The sequence below is a fragment of the Aedes albopictus genome, chromosome 1 (assembly GCF_035046485.1).
Source record: "Aedes albopictus strain Foshan chromosome 1, AalbF5, whole genome shotgun sequence".
Taxonomy (NCBI): Eukaryota; Metazoa; Arthropoda; class Insecta; order Diptera; family Culicidae; genus Aedes; species Aedes albopictus.
The window spans coordinates 224,225,736-224,252,056 of NC_085136.1; the positions used below are offsets into that span (position 1 = coordinate 224,225,736).

A 26,321-nucleotide genomic window follows, 5' to 3' on the forward strand; every position below is an offset into this window, starting at 1 on the left:
TTGTAAAAATTCAATGGATCTTGCAATATCTTTAGGTTTTTGATTTTGCTTTCGAAATTCAATTGAAATTATCTCACCATGTTGGCGGTGGCAGTTTTCCGGTCCCAAATGGCTCCCCATTTGGCGAGAATGTCGATCAAAGTTCCGGTCAAATTCAGTGGCGTTCCGTACTCCGAGGCTCGGTAGTCCCAGGGAAAGGCGTGATGGTAGTTGTGCCAACCTTCTCCCATCGCCACAAACGACACGAACATGTTCTCAACTGGCCAGATAGTTCTAGGAAAAAATAAGGAACGAATTAAATATGAATTTGCTTTCATTTTCCACAGCGAACATACTTATCGTAAGCTCGGGTTCCGAACATGTGAGCGGCGCTGTTGACAGACCAGGTGCCATTCAAACTCAGGACAGTGCGGAAGAAATAGGCTACGAACAGAGCGTACAAAGGGTTTTCTCCCCATAGCAGGATCGGAACAGCGGTGGGTCCAAGGATGGTGAAAAAGGTGTATAGCACTTTGTAATGCCTGGAATAAAAAAAGAGAGAAACGATGTACTTATTTGTTTATTTGAATGATGCATTTATTATTTGTTGAATGACCAGGTCTAGATTAAAGATTATGGGGCCTGGGGCAACAGCAACAAAAGCGTTGAACAAACAAAAACTCAGCTCAAACTTATGGACTTTATGCATAGGCATCAGCTTGTGATTACTAGAGGAATCCTTTGAGAAGTCTCTTTAAGAATTCAAGGAGAAATCTCTGCTGGAATTCGTGGAAAAATATGGGGGAATATCAATTCGGGGAGGAATCCCAACAGAAGTTACTTGACGAATACCAGCAAGAATTAATTAAGTAGCAACAGCAATAGTACCTGGAATTCCAGAAGAAATATCAGCAGATATTGCTTCAAAAATCCCAGAAGGAATCCTAGCTGGAATTTCTGAAAAAATTGAAGAGCAGTTCCGAAGGAATACCAGAAGGAATCCCTGGAGAAATCTCACCATGGACTAATTCCTGAAGTTTTCCCGGAGTCATGTCTGAAAAAAATCGCCGGAAGAATTCTCAGAAGAACTCCAGCAAAAAATTCTAGAAGGATCCCAGCAAAACATCCCATAACCCAGGATGAAACTTTGGAGAAATCCCTAGAGAAATTTCTCGAGGTATTCGTAGAGGAATTCCTGGAAAAATACTTGCCTAGACGAATTTCTGAATAAATCCCTGGAGGTGTTCTCTGTATAAACCCTAGAGAAATTTCTGGTGAGAATTTGGCCTTGAATGGTCTATAACCACGGTTCCCAACCTTGGCAGTCGCGACCCCCAGTCTGTCGTCACTGCGCTTTTCGTAAAACAATCGAAGCGTGCCTGCAAGCGTATGGTGACGTGTTCGACATCTGGTCGGTCCAGGAACTTATTGGAAAGGAAATTTCCTTAACCCGGGAGCGGTCGCGTCGTGTACTGAGTACACGCACCATGAAAAATGCACGCATGTGGTACACAGCGTGAGCGCGGCGTCGCTGCAGGTAGTCAAAGACGTGACTGCTCGAGGGTTAATTCCCCTGGGCATAGAGTATCTTTGTGGCTGCCCCATGATATACACATGCAAAATCGTCACCAACATTTCAAAAGGGCGTAACTGCATTTTGAAACAAACCCCTCTTTCACATCTGTGGATCGTATTTCAATGCCGCCATGCAAATCACCGCCAGTATAGGAGAGAAGAGCAATTTCTCTGTCTAGTAATGTTTGTGAATTTCGTGGGAAACTTGAAATATGACCCACAGATGTAAAAGAGTGGTTTGTTTCAAAATGCAGTTACGCCCTTTTGAAATGTTGGTGCCGAAATAGTCGTTGCCATATGAAGCACTCAGTTTAATAACTGTGGAATTGCTCATAGAACACTAAGCTGAAAAGCAGGCATTGTCCAAATGGAAACGTTGCGCCAGGAATAAGTAGAAGAAGACCAAATGAATAAACTAATAGAACTCAATAGGGATCTGTAGGAGAAATCCCTGATAAAACGATAAACAACTTCTGGGACAATCTCAGTGAAAATCTTTGAACAATCCTAGAAGAAGCAGGAATTGCGAAAGACATTTTTGGAAGAATCCCAACAGTAATTCACTGAAAACAAAACAGACGGAGCTCCAGGAAGAATCCCATAAGAAGCTTCAGAAGAAATTTCAGTAAAAACTCCTTGTGGGATCTTTTTCTGGAAAGAAATTGAAGAAGAATTCCAGAAGAACCTTTTGGAGGAATTTAGATTCTAAAGAAAAAAAAAATAATGTGGGCATAAGAAGGATCCAGGTTAGAAATTTTTACGTCAATAAATTTTATCATGTAAATAACGCTTGATTCGAGGGCGCTCATTGTATTCAATTCCAAAGATTAGTCGGAATTCATGACAGAGCCTCTGAGAAATTAAAAAAAATATATAGCAGAAATTTTTGATAAATTTCAAATGAAATTTTACAAAAGCTCCGAAGAGTTTTTGCGAAAAACTCTCAATTTGTCCATGTTTTATGCCTCATGAACCTTCCTTGGGTGAAAACTAACAGAACAAAACTAAGACGACCCAAATCGGACCCTCCCTTCGCAAGTTATGCGCGGTCCCACGTATGCCACTGCATTTTTATATAAATAGAAGATATACTAGCTGACGCCGGCAAACTTTGTCTTGCCTACTGCGTTTTTGACGTTTTAAGTTCCTAGCCAAGTCCAAGTCCCCGTTCAAAATGAATGAAACATCGATTTTCAAAAACTCACAATTTTCCCATGTTTTTCGCTTCATAAACCTTCCTTGGGTGAAAACTAACAGAACAAAACTAAGATGCATTTATATATATATATATATATATATATATATATATATATATATATATATATATATATATATATATAGATAGATATATAGATAGAATTACCACTAAAATTTTCTTATATTTTAGATGGTTAAATTATTAGCTATTTTTGTCCTGTAGTAAAGCCCTTCAAATCTACAAGAACAATTTTATGTGTTTTCGCCATAAATATTGCTGTGTGCATTAAAAATGCAAATATCAAATGCGGGAGCACCAAATGCGGTAAGATTTTCTAACAAGTAACCCGATGTCAGTGGGAGCTTTCGAATCCTAGGTTGGCGGTGATATTGGCTATGGTTGCTACGTTGCCTTTGGTAACATGTGTTACCGCGTTTGAAGCGCATTTGGGCACCGTTTGCATCTTGAACGCACACAGCAATAATAGCATTATATAATCTACTGGTACACGTGAAGCTCTTGAAATAGACACTATAGATTTTCCAGGTCAGCCAAACTACCTTGTAGTTCAGAACTTCAGGTCTACACTCATAACAGTAGCCAATGGCTACTAGCCATATTTGTTATACTGAGTAACGATGCATAATCAACCGTGCTTACTGAGCAATCTGAAGTCTACTTGATATTATTATAAAACTTTGGGACGTTCAGGGTGTCCAAACCGTCGTATAATGAAGTCTTTCAAATCTACAAGAATAACTGTAAACCTTTCGGAACGGAGCGCAAAAAAGTGGAATCTCCATACGAATTTCTCAACTTTGGCTCTCCAGAACTTTTAGATTTATCAACAAAACAACAATTGTTTTTCCTCATTTGAAAGAACTACTCTTTATCTTTCGATTTCTAGCTTTGACTACCTAGATAAATCGGAAATAAAAAATATGCGACAGATAAAACTTTTTTCATGTTTTACGGTTTCGTCCACTTTTCGTTCAACTTGTTGTGGTAAATCTCTCAGGCAACGTAAACAATAGTTTGTTTACACACATACAAGTATAAGTAATGGTTGAATAAATGAAACAGTTTACATCAAGTAAAACAAAGTCTAAATAGATGAAAAAACTGTTACCGCTCAACAGCGCATTTGTGCTGGTTTGTCACGAAAGGCTATGCCGTTTCGCCATAGATAATAGCATTGCATAATCTGCTGGGATACTTAAAGCCCTTGAAATCTCAAATGGTCGGCGTTCAGTCAGAGTGGACTACGCGAATTTTCGGGCAGGTAAAGATAAGCTGAGGAATTCGTTAAACCCGAACTTTTCGAAGTTATTTTGATGCAGATTTGTCATTACATAAAAGAATAAAAGTATTTCTAAAAAAATACCAGAGATTTCTAATTTCAAGTGCTTGCTGATCTAAACTAAAGAACAGTTCCGATCCGACACACGTAGACTTCAGGATCTGAACTCAAGAACAGCTTGGATCACCTAGAATATCCCGGCTAATCTGATACTGTCTGTTGAACTTTCAGAAGACTTTCTGGGCATGATAGATTACAAATCGTAGCTTTGCATAATGAACCGTTACACGCGTTAACTTTAGGATCTAAGCTCAAGAACAGTTTGGATGACCTAGGATATTCCGATTGTTTTGATACTGTCTGTTGAGCTTTCAGAAGTCATACTGGGCATGAGGTATTATAAATCGTAGCTTTGTATAAAGAAACAAGTTACCGTTACACCCGTAGACTTAAGATTACAAATCGTAGCTCGCGTTAACTTTAGGATCTAAACTCTAAAACAGTTTGGATGACCTAGGATATCCAGAAAAAAATATTTTGCATCATATTCTACCCTTTTTTGACCTCATTCCCGGCACAACAGGTAAACAAAATTGTGCACCTAAATTCACAACGAAATGACCGTTTCACTTCTTCCATCTTAATCAGATACAATAATGCGTGAACTTGTTGTTTGGGGCTGTCCATAAACCACGTGGTCATGAGGGGGGGGTTCGGCCTATGAGCATTTTGTATGGACGAATAAAAAATTTTGTATGGACAAATGACCACGCGGGGGGGTTTGATAAGTCCCAAAAAAAATGACCACGTGGTTTATGAACAACCCCTTAACAGCGATTGTTGTGAGGATTTTCTGCTGGAAAGTTGATTTTGAACGAGTTTGCTGTACCTAGTGCAGCGCCAATTCTCGACACCAGTGCCGAACTTCCAGCAAAATCAAATGGGAAATCACTTCGGCAACCATCTTTGTACTGCCGAAGTGCACTCGTCTGCGTGTAATATTTGTTTTGGGCACTTGTGCGGCTTCAGAGTGAAAATGTAGCTCATTAAGGGGTGATTTCTTCACCCTGGCTTAACCCTTATGTGGCCGACAGGGTACCCGGGTACCCAGCGCCCATTTAAAAAGCATGGTGTAGAAAAAAGCAAAAAGTTTGTCGGACACATAACGGTTAAGCGTTAAACCACGTAGACCAAAATTTGGGAATCTCAGACCCCCCCCCCCCTCCCCCCTCGTAGACTTTTGTCCATACACAATTTTTGAAATTTGTATGGAGCGTAGACTTTGGCCAGACTCCCCCCTCCCCCCAAAAAGTCTACGTGGTTTATGAACGGCCCCTAACCTATCACAGCACTTGCATATATGCAACTGTCTCCACACTAAAAATAGCATGCCCTCACTCTAGAGCTGTTTTTCGTAGGCACGCTCAGACAGTGTTGGAAAATGGCCACTTAAGAACCGAAGGATATAGTGAATTGCGAGGAAGAACGTGATGTTAGGTGGATGTTGGATTCAGGTTGGATTTCTACTTTACAGAATCGTTACCTGCTCTGTGGTAAAGTTAGTTAACGCGCCCTGTTTAGTGAACTTGGAAAGACGTGAGTTCGAACCCCAGCAGTACTACGTGAATTTTTCGCAATTTTTGCACTGAGTTTGCCCATGTTTTAAACATATATTGTGCCTATGAACTTCAGGAATTATGTAGTGTAGAACTCCACTTCGTCATATGTGCTAATTCCCGTCATATCAGATCAGGGTCTCCAGTTAGCCTAGTGGTTAAGGCTATGGATCGCCAATCCGGAGACGGCGGGTTCGATTCCCGTTCCGGTCGGGAAAATTTTCTCGACTCCCTGGGCATAGTGTATCATTGTGCTTACCTCACAATATACAAAATTCATGCAATGGCTGGCAAAGAAAGCCCTCCAATTAATAACTGTGGAAGTGCTCAAAAGAACACTAAGTTGGAGAGAGGCAGGCCAAGTCCCAGTTGGGACGTAGAGCCATAAAGAAGAAGAAGAAGAAGAATCAGACGGGAAATAGCCAATAATTACAGATATTCTGACTGAAAAAAGTTTCTATTCAATCTACCAATTGAAATTCTTGGAGGAATTGCAGTGGGTCTTCAAATATTGGAATGATTTATGGATGGATTTCTGAATTATTGATCTGCTTCTATCAAAATTTCAATCGTTTACTCTACAATAAAGTCCGCCACTGATTCGTCAAACAATTCCGTTGAAATAATATAAGAATGGCCATCAACAAATTCAACTCGGATATCGCCAGAAGTTATCAGGGAATTTCTTATATATTATTTCATAATTGCTTCCATGAGTAATCTCTCCAGATATTCAGCCAGAAGGTCATCTAGAATGCTTTTTGTCGGCATCCCGTTTTTGCCTATTAGTTTCGGAAATAAATTTGCAAGAATTTTTGGGAAAAGGCTGTTGGAATTTTACTATGAAATCCACCTATAACTTTTCTTTATCAATTCCTCAAGGAATTCTGACCCTCTACCATTGTCCTTTTTTATTTTTATTTTCACAAATAATTGCATAAATTCAACTAATCGTGTCGCCACGTTGTAACCTGTCGGTTACATCTTTAGGTTTTTATTTCTGTATGAGCCGAATGTTGGCGGAAATTTCATGTTTTTTTGTATAGTAATAACACAGTAGGAATACACGACTGAGAGGGTTACTCCGCTACCAATATTGTAACATGGTATTACTGAAGGGATAGAACATGGCCATCGTGATTTTCGTGTTTATGTGTGTCATGGCTGTGCATTCTGTCCCATGGGCGCTGCCATCTTCCAAATTGATAAGTTTTGAGGCAGAACAATATAGGCGTCCGTGTGAGTAACACCGATCCTTACGATCGGATAAAAGTAGTGCCGCGTAGTGTTGCTATACCCCCCCCCCCTTTCTTTTCCGATGGCGGGAGTTGGAGCAACGGCCTACTCCCGTTCAGGTAATTTGGTCTACACTAGAAATACCCGACCACCCTGACGGAATAATAATATTTTCTTCAGGACCTCTTGCCGTATTTTAAAATACGGTCCTCACACGGGTCGGCTCGGAAGTCAAAATGGCTTCCGAGTCTAAATACCAAGGACACCCCGTCGTCCGATTCCGGACGAATCCCTCGGGCCGCCGGCCCTAATTATCTAGGAGGGACCTCTCTCGGCACGGTCACTCTGGTCTCGTCCTGGGCCGTGCCGATACAGCCTATGAGAGAAGACGCCTTCAAGCTCAGCTACAACACCCCAGCAAAGCCGCTGGACAGATCCGATGTGCTTCCGGATCCACGGACACCATCACCGAGCAGCCCCGCTGCGAGAATTCGGCCACACGGTAGGGCTATCGCAATCGTGCGTAACCGTGGGGGTCAACGCCGAAGGAGTAGAGTAGTGAGTACCCAGTGATCGATCCCCTCTCATACACGCCACACGAAATGTTTTCTTACACCCACACGCCACAGAATAGGGCTAATAAATTGTTTAAAGAACATGAAAATTCGGTGTTTCCATACTTTGTCACGCGTCCCCTTGATCACCCAGTAGTAAGCCGACTCTGAGACCCAGTTCGAGGAGTTTCTTGCTGCTGCTAGCTTGTACGGGTTAGTAGTTGGCAGGCAGTAGTTACAACGTCGATGGTTTGGTCAAAGTCTCATTTATCTATTGTAAGCACAATATATTCGACGCTCACTCTTCACTTGATTATAGTAATGGCAAGAGAAGTGCCACACAAACATTCCTATTATAATGATTTATAATAATAAGGAACATAATAATTGTAAAAATAACGCTTGATGAATCGCGTTGGTCACAAATTCATGTAGATCGGTGTAAATTCCAATGTGCAAAAATCAATCTGAATCGATTGGAAACGAGCCAACGTTTCACCAAACGTTATCACCATTATGCTTTGATTGCGTAGCGTCATGGGAGGGACTGTTTTGGATAAACACATGATCCAGCGCGGAGCAAACCGCGCTTAGTAAACGATTAGTCCAGCGCATATATTGAAAAACAAATCATTTGCTTTCCACTTCCCTGATGTTACTACGGTTATGCTTGGCAATGGGACTCTAGCGCAAGATCAATGTCAATGTCAATTATTAAGCGTATGATACGCAGATCGCATACATTCAGAATATTATAGGGAATGAATGATCAAGTTGTATTGAATGAAAACGTTTTCATATTCAGGATCAATCATGATCTTTACTACGCGTTTTCATATTCAGGTTCATTCATGATCCATATGATGCAAGAATTCTAGATGTGTGGAAGTACAAAGTTGGATCGATTCATGTAGGCATCTTCGGTAATACGCATGCGTGAGATGAATTATGCGATCGAATTTGATATTGCACACTCAGATAAAGCTCTGCCACTTATACATAAGCATTATGATTAAGCAATATTATGAAACCCTATTAAACCAGACAAGCACCGCTAGGATTACAATTGTATGCAACTATCCATGCTCACCACCAAGAGTTAATCTAGGAAAACTCTAATCTATTGCAGAGGCTTAATTGCTGAAAAGATTCTCAACTCGGCTAAATTAATTGTAAGCAAGATTTGCTTGGAAGGTTTATAGCAAGATTATATGTATGCAAGTTAGAATCTCGATCGATCATGACTAATTAATGATGTGGAAAGGATGAGCATACTTTCTGTACGGCACATATACAAATGGAATAGTTTTCCACAGGATCAGGAAAAACATGTTAGAAAGAGGGTGCGAAAATGTCTGGACAGGTCTGGACGAGGGTATATAAGGGGACCCCGTTCCATGAATAAAGGATTCGCGGTAGATTCTAGTACGAGTCAAGTCAGACACTTTGTTTTGAAATATCCGAAACCACCTAATTCTCTTCGGGTAACCAGTCCCTTTTGGAAGAGAAGTTCAACCTTAATCCTCTTCGGGTAACCAGTCCCTTTTGGAGGAGGATTAACCCATCAGGGAACAATCAGTGAAGCTCTTCGGGTAGCCAGTCCCTTTTGGAGGAGGCCACTGACCTTGATGGTTATTGCCGTGAGAGTTTTTGAGGTACGGAAACTCTGTATCTGCTCGACGGCAATAAAGAGGAAATCCTTCGCTTCCTCTAGGTTGAACACTCCCTCATAAGTCGATCATCCCTGAATTTTACGAATCTTTTCTTGAGATGTCGTAACTTTAATTTTGAGATTCGTCAGTATTCTTCATCATTCGTCAGTATTCTTCATCAACCGATCAATCAGTACATGATGTTGCGACGGGATTTCATCCCGCCGCGGATGTTTTTCGGACGCTGGACTGAAACCGTTTTTCCAGTGTTGCACTCGGCCAGACACTCAAAACTGTAATTTATTATTTATAATTAGTTACATAAAATATCACAGAATTAATACGTACATTTTCAGTTTTGTCCTAACGTCAACAATAAGTACGGATACTAATGAATACATGCCAACACAACATACAGTTTTGACGTTTTGCACATAACTTTCATCAAAGACTTGCATACAAGTATTTTGGGAAACAACATAATTACAGTACCAGTTAGGGACGCTTTGCCGCAGAACTAAAACCACCCATCGACAGCAGCTTCTTACTCCAAGCAGCTTCAATACTGCAAATATATTTATTTAATTAATATTACAATTTTACATAATTATCAAATCTTACAATGTGGTATTCGTTCTCGGGGCAGACGTATCTCCTAACCGCCGTGCCCTTTCGCGTTGACGAACCAAAGACACTGCCGAGTTGTAAAATTATCACCACTGTCGACCTCCGCGCCGCCGCTCATGCACTCCACTATAAGCCATTTTACGAGACGTTTCAGAACAACTGATCGCAGCAGCGGCGTCAACTGACAGAATTCCACGCACGTTTGTTTTGCAAGAATATCGCGTAATTTTTGAAAAGGTACTTGTTCAACAAATTGGAGATATGAGAAATTTGAGCCAAAATAGGTTCAAAAGCTGTCGTAGAAGCAATATAAATCTCAATAATTAATCAGGTATTTTTTTCGTCACGATTCATTCGTTAACTAGCGGAAAAAAATGAAATAAAAATATCTTATTATGGTTTTAGCCAGTTTCAAAAACTACGCTTGACTTGCGCGCAGTCATTAACCATCATCAACCAGATGATGATTGAAAACGTAAACATCAGAGCGCGGAGTTCTGTCGTTTGACTAGCCTCATAAAATAGACTATTGCTTCTGGGTTACCAGTTCCACTCAGCAGCAAGCGTACTGAAACTGTACGCAACAGTACCGTTCGTTATAATTGGTACATGCGAACACATAACTTAGTAGGATAATAAGCAGTACATTAGTTCTAACATTATTTTTAAGTTCGTCTTAGTACTATTTTAAGTGAAGCTTTCGAAAATATTAGTTCTCTTAAAACTTCCTGAAAAGGTTACATTTAACTTCCACTGTAAACTATGACATTTTAGAATCGGGTCAAAAAGTTACCAGGAAAAGCTCGGGATTTTTTGTCATTCTGAGTGACCACCCCATAGTAACAAAAAAAAACTAGTTCCTGTATTCCAAAAATATGTTCAAAAATATGTTGTTTGTATGACTTCAAACATTCCAACTGATCTGAAACATTATAGTGTATCCAGCAATTTACGAGCGCTAATGGCCGTCACAATCATGCTCGCTTTCTGGTAGGGATAAGCCGATTTGACGCTTGGATTGTGTCGTTTGGCAGCTGATTGATAAGATTGATCATAAAACGTATCGATCAGCTGCCAAACGACACAAGCCAAACGTCAGATTGTTTTATCCCTACCAGAAAGTGAGCATGGTTGTGGCGGCCATTAGTGCTCGTAAATTGCTGGATACGCATAGCTATAGCTTAATTCAATATTTGGAGATGTACCAGCCTCGGGCTGAAAATCTCCTTAATAAAGCTAATAATAATAATAATTTATTCAATATAAAATGTTATTATTACATGCGTACGTATTGTACACTCAATAACTGTTTTGATAGGCTTTCAGAAAAACGTAAAGGAAACTTCATAATAACGCTTGAAAAGAATAAGCCCTCAAAGGTTAAAAGGTTAGTCTCGACATAAGGAAAATCTCTTGTCTCTTGTCCGTCAGTTATTGTCTATGAGCAAAATAGAAAAAAAAATGCTGACCAGTTGCCTAAAACATTATTACAAAAATTGCTCACAACACGTTTTCTCCGACACGCGACACAAGCAAAAGCAAATCGCAAGATGATCCGTCATGTGAAGCCAATCCAACCGCCTAGGGTCAAAGATTGGGTCAAAGCAACATGAAAAGATCAATTATGTGGGTTCGTTATGGTGCAACACAACGCTACCGCGCGCGACCACCCTCAACTCAAACGCACAATCCGGTTCCGTTCCGGTTCTACGAAAGTGAAGTGAAAGTGTAACGAGTAGAACAACGAAATCCAATCATATGGTGACCCGAGCAAAACTGCTCAACCCCTACTAATCGATCGTGTCTGCCAGCAAAACCTTTCCACTCACACCTCAACCGATCCTAATGTGCATTAGATTGGATGGGTGTCACCTTGGAAATGCGACCAGATCCGCCGAATATTGGGGTTACCTTGACATAGATGCATCCATCATGATGGGAAACAAACCCGATCGACTGGCGGCGCGGCGCGGCGATAGTGGTGGTCTTGGTCACCAGCAGAAAAACAAGATTGAAATTTGAAATATATTAAGCCCCCGTGCGGACGGACCGGCTGTGGCGGTTTCGTAACCTATATCTACCTAAAACGAAAGACAAAATTTCAACCGCTTTTGTGAACATTATGCTACACGCTGTTGCATTAGTGAAATTCGGAAAACAGGCTTTTTGTTCGCTGATGAAGCCAGGCGTGATGAATGAAGATACAGTTTGGACAACACTTTTTAGCATAATTTGATGGCTATTTGGTGGTAGGTTTGTGCTCATCTATAACCGGACCATTAAGTTATTGTGAATCTATTTTAGAGGGCCCCTATAGCCACAGCGGTAAAGGCGTGGGTATTCAGCATGACCTTACTGAGGGTGACGGGTTCGATTCCCGGACGGTCCAGAAACTTTTCTTAAAGGAAACTTCCTTGACTTCCTTGGGCATAGAGAACATTCGTGTTTGCCACACGATATACACTTACAAAATGATCGTTGGTAGAAGAAACTCTCAGTTAATAACTGTGGAGCTTAGAAGCAGGCTTTGTCCCGTTACGCCAAGAAGAAAAAAAATCTATTTTTTTTATATTCGTCGGGATTACGTTCTTGAAGCTTTCAAGTATCAATGATAAGCTGTATTTTATAGTATTTTTGTTCTTTTCCATTTCCATCTTGTCATTAACCCTTATGTGGCCGGCAGGGTACCCGGGTACCCAGCACCCATTTAAAATACACGGTGTAGAAAAAAGCAAAAAGTTTGCCGGCCACATAACGGTTAAACATGTTTTAGGAGATGATTTTCTGAAAGTCCCCGCTAAAAAGTTTTGAAAATGCATTTGGTTGCTCAAATTGTGACGTCATCATGAAATCGTTCTCTTTCTCTTCTACAGAAAACTCTAAAACAACAGTACCAACACTTGTCAAATTTGACAGGTACATATTGGTCCTGTAGTTTTCTAATTTTCTGAAAGAGCGAAAGAGAGATTTTCGCCGTGAGGTGGTCTATTGGCTCAATTAAACGGTTATAACTCAAACTTTTTTTTAACGCTTTCTCAAAACTAAATGTTGCTGAAAAGAGGATAGATCTTCACTGAACGGCGGCTTGCGGTGAAAATTACTATTCTGAGGGTCAATTTAAATGCACAACGCCACTAAATTTGTGCAGACTGAGTTTCGTTTCAATTCAACAGAATTATGTTTTCAATTTTACCATGGACTCGATTTTCAATTAAAAAAAGTTTCTGTTGGCAACCGGATTCGAACCAAGAACCTTGACATCACCAGGCTCGCACGCTACCACTCGGCTATCGAACCGGTTGATGTGAGAAGAAACAAAACGCACACAAGAAGCGTTGGTGGGTCGATGATCATGTTTTGCCATGGTAAATTTAAAAACATTTTTCTGCTTGTCATTACTGCAAGGCTCCTTTCAGTGTTGGGATAGATAGAGTTAGCAGTTAGGGTAATCCGAGGCATAATAAACACCCGGGGCGAAATGTACACCCCTATTTTTGTGGAAACCGTTGGATTTAACGTTAATCTTGTAATGCAGAAGTGTGAAGGAACACGTCATTGATCTATTTTTAAAAGGTACCATTTGTATACCTTCAAAATAACCTAAATATCTTTCGTGCCAACTAGAACATTTGTCAATTCAAGGTTTTCTTTAGCAACCCCGGCAGAAATCCCTAAAGGATTCCCGGGAGGATTTTCTATAGGAATTCTGGAAGCTCGACTGAAAGAATCACAGAAGAAATCCGGAGAGGAATTACTGAAGAAATCCCGGAAGAATTCTCGAGAGAAACCCTTGAAAATATCCGATGAGAATCTTTTAAGGAATACCGGCAGGAATTCCGGAACCTACCTGAAAGAATTACACTAGGATTCTCTGAATATAACAAACATCTTTGAAGGAATATCAGGAGGAATATTTGAAGTAATTCCTGCGGCAATCCCCTAAGGAATGCCGACTAGATTGTCTGAAAGAAACCTGTAGAGATTACCTAATGGAATCCTTAGAGGAATCATGGCAGGAATCTCAGACGGAAGCTCACCAGGAATCCCTGAAAGCACTATAGAAGAAATCCCGGAAGGAGATATAGATTTATAGATGAAATCCCTGAAAAAAAAAACTCGTTGAGAATTTTTGAATGATTCGCATCAGAACTTCCGGCACGAATACCTAGAAAATCTAAGGTTGCCTAAAGAAATCTCGGCTGAAATCTATATTCTTTCATAAGGGAGGAATAACAGTGGAATTCCTGCTGGAAACAATCTTCGAGTTCAATCCCTGAAGGAATGCCGAACAGAATAACTAAACGAAGCCTTTCAGGATTTTCTACAGCACTCCATGCAGAAATTCCTGAAGAGATCTCAAGAATGAAGGAATCAAGAATGAAGGAATTCTGGGAAGATTATCGGGAGGAATGCCTGAAAAAATCCCGGATAGAATTCCTGAAATCCTCTAGAAAATCTCATCCTTTCTATTCTTACCGTCTTACCGTTCATCTGTCCTGCTTCTCGGCCCTCTATCAGAAACCTCATCCTACGCTCAACCCTATCCTCCACCCCACCTTCTACCGGGCCACCATCTTGGATTATGGTCGGCATTCTTGGATTATATTCCGCCATCTTGGATTATGGTTCGCCATCTTAGATTTATAAATGGCGTCAAATATCAATGTTTGACTTCCACTCATCAAGCCCGATCGATAGATACGCATACTGTATGGTTTCATAGCTCAAACCACCATTCCGTGGCCGCCATCTTGGATTATGGCCCACTATCTTGTATGTATTATGGTTCACCATATTGGATTTTAAAATGACGTTAAGTATCGATTTTTGACTTCTACTCATCCAACCTGATCGATAGATACCCACGTTTCAAGTTCCTAGCCAAGTGCAAGTCTCCGTTTGAAATGTACAAAAATTCAGTCAAAAACTCTCAATTTTTTCACGTTTTATGCTCATAAACCTTGCTCGAGTGAAAACTAACACATCAAAACCAAGTCGACCCAAATGGGACCTACTGTTTGTAAGTTATGCGCGGTCCCACATATGCCATCTTCTCTGAAGGAAATATTCTAAAATTTTGCTTAATTCTGGAGTCTGTCCTATAAATAGGACGGTGGGCAAATATGGGTAAAGTTCAAGTCTTTAGAACAAATGGAGAAATCATTAAAGGAAAGCATGGGTGTGGACGTATCACAGAGCAATCAAAGCATCTGATGCACGCTTTATCGCGGGATCTATCATTATCGGATCATGTTACAAGTCACGATAAAATTTATTCAACACGATTACACAGCGCAACATTTTTTTGTCTCAAGAGCAAACTTATGTGTCTCTGACAGATTTTGGGCCGCCGAATCCGAATCTGGGCTCAGATTAGCTCCAGCACGTCACAATTTTGAGCCCTCAATGTATAGGGCAAAATATGCGATTTTGGGCTTTTTTGACTGCAAGCCATTGAGCATGGAAATATATGTTTCAATCAATCAAATGATGAATTGGTCAATTAACATCTTTATTAATGACTCATGCAAAATATTTCGTTTTACCAAATCAAATGTGATAGATTTAAGCATTTTATAATATAAGTTTGCTCTTGAGACAGACCAAAAGTTAATTTTTTTACGCTGTGTTATGGCCACTTTTGCACTCGGAACCCATATTCACGATCAGGAATACATATTACATTCATATGCAGATCGTGAAGCTCTAGTAATAGGAATACACAAAGAGTGACCGAAAATCGAAATATGTCATTTCGACTTCTTGATAACGATCGCATCGCGGCTGCGCATGCCGAGCGTTTCATTATTCGCGGAGCATGGTTTAATATGAATGCTTGACGACAAAATTCTATCGTTGTTGCTATGATCGCGCGATGTCTTCCAACCGCGACACATTTGGGTCGAGATTTCCATCCTTGGTAATTCGTCGAGGAATGCCTTGCTGGGTGGCTGGGTGTTTGCTTCTCCCGCATGCCGGACTCGGCCACCGTTTTGTTTTCCGCAATCATGCTGGCGGATGGCCGTTGTTTCAGCGTCGATATCCGTTTGTACCCACGTACCATCCTCGAACGGTCACTACGAAATCACAACAACAACAATAGTTTGACGGTTGTATTTAAGGCTATGTTCAATCCAAAGTGCAGTTTAAAGAGTGGCCGTTTTGCCCCGGATCGTCAATAGTTTAATTTAAATGCATATTTTCGCAAAAAGGCACCACAGCCAGTAGTATTGTGTAATTATTGTAAACTTGCTTTCAACTTTGAATAACCCTAAAGAAATATGGGATGCCCTTTGAAAATCGTTATTTTGTAAGATGTCATTCTCAACTTTCAGTTTAATTCAGGACTTTTAATACATACCTAATATGATTGATTGATTGATTTGTCTTTATTATAGAAACTTTCAGCTCTTGACTGGTTCGTCTCTCTATAATATGATGAATATTACATTATAAAACTGCAGAGCAGGTTCATCAGTCCTAGATTATGCCGATGTTATTATATTTCATAGGGGAATCCTTCTTGCCCGGTGTCCTTTTTGGCCCGGGGTCCCCTACGCGAAAAGTTTTCGGTAGGTGTGGATTCCGACCATTTATTTTCCGGTATTCGAGATGCATATGTGGAAATGGATAAGGATATCCCATCAGCGCTGGAGATTGGTATTTGGAAAGTGAGAATATTTCATGTTTGCATGAGATGTAAATGTTTCTTGTATAACATGAGAGGCCCTGAATCAAAGGGGTGTAAGTGACCATTTTGTCGATTTTGAGCTGAGCATATCATAAAATTCTTCAGATTCCGCACGGGTAAAAATCCGGAACCCAAAACATTACGAAAAAGTTATGAAATCATAAAATATGTAGCTTCATGATAACATGACTATAAGTCATAGAACCATGACGCTGAGTCATAAAACCATAAAACAGCGGCATGAAGCAATGCAACAAAATAAATGGGTACGAGCTTTGTACTAAATGCCACCCATCAACGTCGTCACCACACGGTCCACGCTCACTGTTAGTGGACTATGTGTCGCTGCGCTCACACCAAGTCCGTCGGTCGGTGGTAAAGTGTTACCTCGGCCGCAAAGACGACCGATCTTGTATGCGTTGTGCACGGGAGCGAGCTCCACAGCCATTCTGATTGGATGTGTTTCGTGATAAGACAAAGTATTCTTTAAATATATAAAATTGTATAACTCTATTCTTACTAATTTATCAGAACAATACGGCGGAGTGAGCATCCCGTTGAGGATCTTCTGCAATAAAGGAAAGAAAGGGCTTTTGGTTTGCATTCAGAAACCTCCCAGAACAGATATTTTTCTTCATTACCTATGCCGGCGCCTTATTCAAATCACTGATTTGAGGATCAAAATTTCTTTCTCATCATACTACATAAATTACGCTGCCGGAGTTAAGAACTACCTTATGATTTCATAAATTTTCGTCATGATGCAGTATACATGCAGCATGATTTCATGCCGCAAATTTATAATTATTTGTACTAAACATAATGTAGCGCCGAAGCTATGTCACGACAAAACTCGTCATGATATCATGCCGATTTTTCATGGTGTATATCCATAACATAAAAACACTCATTTATCGCCCAATCATGACGCATTTTGCCAGTTTCGGTTTCCGGATGTTTACCCGTGCAAGCTTTCAGGAACTTTTGGAAAAATTACAATAAATCAGAGAAAACTGGGTTGATTTTGAAACCATACATTTTGTATGGGAAGACAAATTGTTCAAAAACTTTAAACCTCATTTACTCGAAAGTGGGTTTTTGTCACTTACACCCCGTTGCTTCTAACCCCCTCACTTGGAGGGCACCATAAAGATTCATGCCCACAACGAAAAAAAAACGAAAACCACAAGTGGGAACAAAACAGAGACCTCGGACGTGCATTAGTATTATTATAGATCCGAACCAGCACCGTCTTTTAATGGAGGAGATGATCCGGAAATTATAGAAGTGCAGGATGAAGAAATTCCAAAAGTACAGGGAGTACAGCGATTGAACTTGGAACACAACATGCATCACCCGGCAGAAGCGTAACAGAAGTCAGCTAGACGGTAGCAGGCAACGGTGGAGCTGACCAAATTCGTAAAGAGCATTAACGAAGCAGTGAATAAGCCACCGGTGGATGAGCGGAGAACACAGTTTGCCGCGTCAAGATCAATGGAGATGTTGCATCCGAAACACAAGAACTGCTCGCAAAAGCTGAATGGATTTTTTTAAGAATAACATTTTTTGTAACAAGGGATTCGAGATTATGTGCTACGCACGAATGAGCCAATTAAATAAATAAATAATAAAAAAGTGTAAAACCTAAATAAGACAAGTTTAATGCCGTTTTTCTTTTTTAACCTGGGTTGGAACTGGATTGGCGGAAAATGTGTAAACAAACAACGTCACACAAACTTTAGTACAAGCGAATCCGAAGTCGGGTTGGGGTTGAAACTGTGATCTGATCCAGTTCCAACCCAGGTACCCAACTGGTACTTTAAGGAAGATCAGGTATAATACCCCGGGGAGTTTGCTTCTGCAAACCTGAGCGTTTGCTTTCCTAGGAGCTTTTTCCCAAGCTAGGAGTGATTCATAAAAGACCGAGTGCCAGTGACGCACAACTGTGTATCCTGGTGCTCCGGAAAGTCAGAGGGTCACACCCTCCGAGCTGGTCGTAAAACCAACAAGCCAGAGCCAATAGCAACGACCCATTAGGGGAGGAAGGGGTAACCCCGTCACCTTAAGCATTGGGATTTTTTAAAATTAATGTAAGGCATAAATGGATTTTTTCAGTACGCGGAATCTTTGATTCTTTAGTGTTTTATAAGATTTGTGCATTACAATTGTCAAAATATGTTTATTCTGACACAACAATGTACATAACACAACCGTATTAAATATTGATGTTTTTAATTCAGTGCGGGTAAGACCGTCACCCCTATGGGGTAAGTCCGTCATACCTGTTTTTCTAGAAAATTTTGAGGATTTCAAATTGAAAATATTTTTAAGATATGTTTGATGTGTAGTGATGGTTTACTAAACATTCTACATCAGTCGTTTTGTTATTTGAAACAGGTTCCGAAGATCCTATAATGGTTAATCTTAAAGTATAGGGGAGACTGAGGAGACTTGTTCCCCCATATTTGCTCGGAATCATAAACATTTTTCTTCTAGCATATTTTTTCCAAAACTACTCCTGGACAAATGACTATGTTTTGGCTACAAGTGATTTCGATTGTACATTGCATTATTTTTTAACGGCTGATGGTTTGTTTTCAGTCCTTCAGAAATCTTTTAGGTGATTCCGAAAAAAAATCAATAACTTTGTGAAAATTGAACCAAATGGTGTCAAAATTTCACAGCACATAGTTTAAATAAAATACTTCCAAACTTATTTATCCAAATAAGGCTGTTGCTAACATATTTTAATTAATTCAGCTTAGTATACACAACAGTGACTTGGGGAGACTTGATCCCTCGAGGATTACACACACATTATACATGTAAAAAATAAAATTCTATTCGGAAGCCTCTATTTACTTGGAATTCTAGTCTATTCAACGATAAAATGGGTCAGATAATTATAACTTGAGTACAAACCAAGAAAAGGGGGATCAAGTCTCCCCATTTTTAAAATCCGGCATATCCTTAAAAATTTAAGGAAATCTTACAATTTCAAACACTTCATATTCATCGGAAATACAAGAAAACTCGAAAAGAAAATGAATAGGAAGACTCTGGAATTATTTTCCCTTTAAATAAACCATGTGCTCAAAGGGGGATCAAGTGTCACCCATTTTTGAAAAATACATCATAAGACATGCCTCCATAAAAACACAGTTTTGAAAACTTTAACAATAATTTAAGGGCCTTCTGTTGTGTATAAACTTGCAATAGATGTTTACCTGCCATTTTGTATGGAAATCGGATCTAGTTTTGTGTTTTTTCTCAAAGTTTCAGGTAAATTAAAAAAAAGGGATCAAGTCTCCCCAGTCTCCCCTATGCAACACATAAAATCTTTCCAGAAGTCATTCGTTATCAATTAGATGATTTTAGTGGTTTTTAGCTTAAATGAAATATTTGGTTCAGGGTCGTTTGCCCGAATGGCATTTGGCCGAAAAGATAATTTTTACGTTTAGCCGAATGTCGAAAAGAAAAAAAAAACCTTTTGAAGCGATCATGACCGTCCGGAAATCGAACCCATTACTCGCGCTAACTCGAGTGCGGTGCAGTTTTGGAATCAAACAGACCAGCGTCTTGAAAGGTTAAAGAAGGAAAAAATTCTGGTAGCGTTCGGGCAAATGACATTCGGCCAAATGGAAGAATGAAGAATATCTGATGAAAATATTTTCAGTTCCTACGCTAAATGATTCTTTAACGGTTAAACTCAGAAGAATAGCTATATAACGTTCGGCTCCGTAAAGCGTTAAACATGATTGTGCCTCAAATAACTGAACTAGAAAAAAGTAATGTTGGTTCTATTTAGTCAGCCCTTACTGGAAGGATACCTGAAGAAATCCCTGAAAGAATTCCTGAAAGAATCCCTGGAGAAATTGTTCAATGATTTTCTTGTAGACATTCCTGGATCAATCTTGCCAGTAGCGATCTTTACAACCTCCGCAAGAATCGCTGAGAATAATGCCCTTAGAAGTTTCTGAAGGAACAAAAAGAATCCAAGCAGAAACTCCTGGGGAAATCCTAGTAGATTTAATTGGATAAATCACCGAAGGAATTAATAGAGGAATCCCTAGAAAAAAAAAATCCCACAGGAATTCCAAGAGAAACCCATGTAGAAATTTTCTCGGCTGTTCTTCCGTTTGTAGTTGCGTAGCATCTAATAGAAATACATAGTCAGTTAAACAAACATCCGGTGATCCAAGGAGCATGACGGTGTTACCATAGACTAATTTCAAGACCTCGATGTACCAAAGAAAACCATTAAATTTTCTGTGTCCAGCCTGGTACCCAATAAATAATCATTACCGTGTATTTTTTTTTCGTGTGAATAGCCTTTTGTGTAAATTATATTTAGCGTGTTACACCGATCTGACAGCTCTGACAGTAAGGGACTAAACATAAATTACGTAAAGTGGGTACCGAGGATTGTTCACAATCTGCGAACATTACTGCGGAAAAAATCGCGACCATGACACCGCTGGTGTTACCCCCACCAATGAGTGACGGGCTTACCCGAAAAGCCCACTTTTTCTAAATTACACCGTAATTCCTGAATATTTGTCTAAACTGACCTTTCGATGAATCTTGGCACTGAAGAACAGTACAGATGAGAATACATGATTGATGAAAGTGAATTTCTGCACTTGTTTTGTAATCCCGAAACTAAATTCTACCGACGAAAAATTATATCCGCCATTGGTGCAACGACGCGAGTGTTTGTTTTGTTTATTTTATTCGCGTTTGACAGCTCAATGTTTGTATCATGTGTCTCAAAACAGTAAAAATGGTAAAACCGAATGAGGTGCATGGCCAAAAAGCTACTAAATAACTGTTTTCTAGTAAAATCATTGAGGTGACGGGCTTACCCACCCTGACGGTGTTACCCGACTTTCCCCTACATGGGAAAGGACTTGCGATTGGAAACTCGGTGTGTGAAACTGTCGATGATCTTCTGAAGGACTACGGGTTCGATATCGTAGCGCTGCAGGAGGTGCGCTGGACAGATTCTATGATACAAACGGTTAGGGGTAATCATACCATCTACCAGAGCTGCCAGTAGTGTGTTTTTCGATGCTAACAGAGTTGCTAGACGTTCAAATTAAAAATGAACCCCGTTGGTTTGCATGAGGTGTCGTTCAAACCAACGGGGGTAGACGGTTCAAGGTCATCGAGGAGACCTAAACACCCAGGTAGACCAAGACGAGGATTTCAGATTGGCGATTGGAAAGTTCAGCGCTCACCAACTGACGAACTGCCTATGACTCCCTTATCGTCACACCTGGAAATCACCACCCGCAGAAAGAATCGTTAATCGCCCACGTTCTGATTGATGGATAGCAGTCTTCAAAGATCTTCATTGCGAGCTCGAGTTTTGAAAAGCATGCTTTGAAAAACATCTTTTCTTTGAGATCAATTCAAATTTGTGCATTTTATTGCTCATGTGCTCATTTGATCGAAAATAGTGCATCATTGATTCAAATCATTTGACCTTTATTGAACGCGTTGGTATGTGTTATTACTGCAGAATGTGCAGCACTTTTCCGACGTTATCGATGCAAGGTCCTATCGTGGCGCTAACATAAAGTGACCAGATGATCAGAGCTCCAACGCGGGACATTAATTTGGAAAGAGGCATAGTAAGATGAAATCATGATCTTTTTTTTGTTAACGAATACGTAGCGATTTTCTTTTGTTCGTAGAATGCGAAGTACCTACGCATTTCTTCTACCAAGCATATCTTTCTGCGTTGGGAGCTTCGCAGAAGTGGGACAAACTCATAAACATGTTTTTACAGTTTTCAAAAGAAACCTGATAATTAAATCTACCTGGCAAAAATGGTTTTAATATTTCAACTCTTAATTGCTTTTAAAATTTGAATTAAGATGGTTCAAAGTTCGTACACAACTGAAACAAAAATCGTTAATTACAGCATTTTTGCCTAACAAGCATGACGTGAACTCTATAATTTTTTGAGGTTATTATTACCCTCAAAGTGCCTGAAAATGTTAACTAATCTAGCTTCTGCTTGTCCAATTTTGTCATTTGCGTACTATTTCCTTAAGTAGCTCGGATACTTCTCTGTCAACATCGATAAACTTGTTGGATGAATTTAATTTACCAGCGTACTCGTACCCCTGCCAGTCAATGAAGGTTTTGATATTCTCCCATTTGAAAAAAAAAATAACACAGTCAAAATAAATTTCCGATAAAAATTTACTTTACTGGGCTTGGAAAGATTTTAACTTCGGGCAACGATTTCCCTCCAAATTTTTCATCTGACTGTACGCAGTTAAATAGTAATAAAAGTAGTTTTCTACCCTGAAGTTTGAACTTTGAACTCGTCTACTACTTTTGTAATTGTACTTTTGTCACTATCTTTTTTTTCACCTAACTGTAAAATGAAACCAAATATTCGATTTTTTTTTCTTCAAAAATAAAAAAAAAATGCTGGGACTGCTATCGCTCGATAAAAAAAGCTTTCAACAGTTCAAACTTTACTGTAACCTGTAACCTGTACTGTTGAAAGTTCCGTTAATATGTTTGATATGACTTGTGCTTTGTACAAAACCGGTTTGACTATTTTGGCTTTGAAATTACTACAATATTTTGAATGCTTGTTGATTTTTTTTTCAAACGCGGGACATTTTTACGATTTGAGACGAACGCGGGACATTTCGCGGGACATAATTTGTCGCGGGACATTTGGTCAAAATGCGGGACTGTCCCGCGAAACGCGGGACGTCTGGTCACTTTACGCTAACATCGACTCTTCCTGGTTATAGTAAAACTGCGTCCAAAGCTTCTGTCTTCAACAATATACTTGTACCGGCGACCGCCACGATACAACCTATAATGATTGAAGTAACCGGATGTTTTCTCAGTATACGAACAGAATGTCGAGGCCACATTTCCCGACAAGGGCGTGTTTGATGTGAATTTGAGATCCCCTAGACAGAGGACTGTTGGAGTACAGTAAAAGTAGCTAACAACGGAGCATCCGAGAGCACCATCGGGTACGGGGAACGGTGGCGACGGAAGGCGAGGTTTGCCGAAGAGGGCAACACTTTTTTGGAGAAGATCACAGCGCGGGCGTTATTGCTGCAGCATGGAACCCGGTAAAACGTGGAGCGACATAAACAGAAGCGAAAAGATAGATGCATCTTTCGGAAGAAAAAAGTCGCTAGGAAAAGGCGGAGTGCGAGGCCATGGAACTGGTACGCCATTCTCAAGCAACATGAAAGTTCTACCAGATGCTCAATGCATCTCGCAACGGCATAGTGCCGTCAATCGAAATGTGCAAGAATAAGGACGGGAGCTTCTTGGTGGACGGACGTGAAATCATCAACAGGCGGAAGCAACACTTCCATGCGCACCTGATTGGCGAGAAGAACGTAGCTAGTTTGTTAAGGATGCCATTCACCAGCTCAAAACCACCAAAGAAGCTGGTAAAGATGGTATCGCAGCTGAGCTCATCAAGATGGGCCCATAAAAGCTGGCCACCTGCCTGCAGCGGTTGATAGTCAAGATTTGGAAAACCGAACGAAGGATGAAGACGAAATCTAGAAGCAAGCGCTGGACTGGATTCCTTGTCAAGAAAATTAGATAGGAATCCTCACAGGTCAAGCAACTTCCCAAGATGGAGATCTTTTACGTTGGCGCTGCGTACCCGCAGAGGTGCCTTAATACGAATGTTCGTATGCAGTTTGGGCCTCAGGTTCAGGGTAAATTCTATAGCAAAACACAAGGAAATTATTTCGAATTGACTTATTTGCTTCACCTTTACCACAACGATTTGCGTAGATACCTTACCCCACGTTCAATCATATGGAATTACGACTTACGAACAATAGATTTCTTTGACCCCCATAAATTCAATCCCACGTTAATATTTCAATTTTTATGTCGCGCGATGACGACAAAATTACTGTTTTCCATTTGGTGATCTATCCAGTCAAGGAAACGTTGTTTACTTCTTTGGAACTATCTTATTAGAACAATAATATATGACTTGTCTTAGTAATATATAAGTTTATGAATTGTTGGGTTCAGCAAGTCATACGAGACACGCCATCGATCACGATCCTCACACCATTATAGAAACAAACCTGCCTCATCTGTTCTGTGCGGAAGCAATCGCAAAGCTCACTCGAAGCAAACATCGGTACTCACTCATCAGTCGGATCTAATTACGTTCGTTTCGGTGAATTTAATTTCCGGAGGACGCCAAATGCTCATTGGATACACCTAAGTCTACTGAACAATTCAAACCACCATCAAACACGAGCACTGGCACTGCCGGTTACCACCGCCACCCGCCGGCCAGCCAGTCAGTGAGTAGTGCCGGTATGCCTAGCACTTGACCCGGCGGAAGGCCATCAAACAGATGATTTTCTGCACCGTGGCGTACCGAAAAACACTCGAGAAACACACAAAAACCCCTGACGCATATCTCTTCAGGAGCTCACCAACGGCGCGGCGCGGCGGCGTTGTCGGTTTTTTCAAGGTCATCATCGCGCATCTCCATCAACCAGCAGCTCAGTTTGTGAGGCCGACTGCGTTGTCTTCGTCAGCCGCCGTAAATTACTCGAAGATATAATTACATTAATATCTAATAAGCAAATAATCACTACGGTCAACGCGGGATGAGCTAGTGCACGGTAAAATCTTGACAGGAGTTGCTATGTTTCAATAAGTGTGTATTGTGAAGGGCAAACATCATAAGAATCAAATATTAACTTTCCAGTTTCTCCTGAACAAATTTACAGAAAATGAAGGTAGCCTACATTTACCACTAACGTTAGAATAAAAAAATGTTTTTTTTTTTAATAATTTGTACCCCTAAAGACCAGAGTATGATCGCTGTAAGTGTAAATTCGAATGGATCGGAACGATATGCTGAGATTTTATTCAGTTGTAGACCTAATGCGGCACATGAAGGCTACGCTTTTGGTCCCCATCCCAAAACGACAGTCCAAATGACCCAAATGACAGTCAGGTGGAGTGACAATTTCACGGATGCGTCGAACGGCACTTCCAAATTTTAACGAGCACAGATTTCGCTCCAGCATCCGATTGGAGTGGTACGCGCATCGATCGCTCTGCTGCAGCAAACCCAAACATTAGCGTGTATTGTGGCGTACTTACGCTACGGAAAGCGAGTCATAAATCATAAGAATACTCATATTACTTATTGCTGTACGATGACAATACATATGTACGTACGTACATCGAAAGAACGTAAGGGAATTAGCGTTGACCGTGACTTCAACGACGAGGAGTCTCATTCGGCGCCTATCTGTGTTTGATGGGATCCTTCGCGTGCGTGTGGCGCGGATTAAGTACATACAGCGTACATTATCCGTGTTGATCGCGGCGTAGCTGGCGGTCGTGCGTTCTATGAAAGATCGAACGTAGACGGCGAGACTTTTGACTGTCGATTGAGTCATGAAGAATAAGGAAAAGGAAACAATACCGGTTGAAATTCGAGGGAGGGAGGGTACTTAGATCTTGATTTGATTCTCGGCGGTTTTGTTTTTTTGTTTTCTTGATTCTCTTGTGGATCTCTTAAGGGGACGGCGGGGAAGTCCGTAATTAAAGATTGACGGGGAATAGCCTACGACGCGCATTCGTACCTGTTGATGAACATGATGATGATTGCATTAAATTAATGTATCTTGTCCGGTTGATTGAATCAAGATTTGAGTGCATTTTGGGTTGCGAATTTCAGATTAAATTATTTTTGCCGGTGATACATGGGGTATTACCGGTTTCTAGGTGTGTACGTAGGTCATATGGTATGAGGAAAAAAACAACAAAAAAGATTCGCATTCGCTTCATCATTTCGGAAGGGGTAATACTTTCATAGATAAAGCAGGTTACCGACCTTGCCTAGA

General features: G+C 40.4%; 1 protein-coding gene and 1 long non-coding RNA gene across 3 annotated transcripts in view; both read right to left on the reverse strand.

The window, feature by feature from the left end:
• LOC109413271 (acyl-CoA Delta-9 desaturase) overlaps positions 1–26,321 on the reverse strand; it is an 83,407-nt gene that overhangs the window by 1,087 nt on the left and 55,999 nt on the right. For both annotated transcript variants that reach the window (XM_029867109.2, XM_062846313.1), the window contains exons 5-6: positions 336–521; positions 78–273 (exon numbers count right to left, since the gene is read on the reverse strand). In XM_029867109.2, coding sequence (XP_029722969.2) covers positions 78–273; positions 336–521 — 382 coding nt within the window. The remainder of the gene's footprint in view (positions 1–77; positions 274–335; positions 522–26,321) is intronic.
• Positions 6,373–10,687, reverse strand: LOC134285491 (uncharacterized). Its single transcript, XR_009996420.1, has 2 exons — positions 9,732–10,687; positions 6,373–9,675 (listed from the first exon to the last, which is right to left on the reverse strand). It is a non-coding gene; the product is annotated as an uncharacterized LOC134285491 (long non-coding RNA).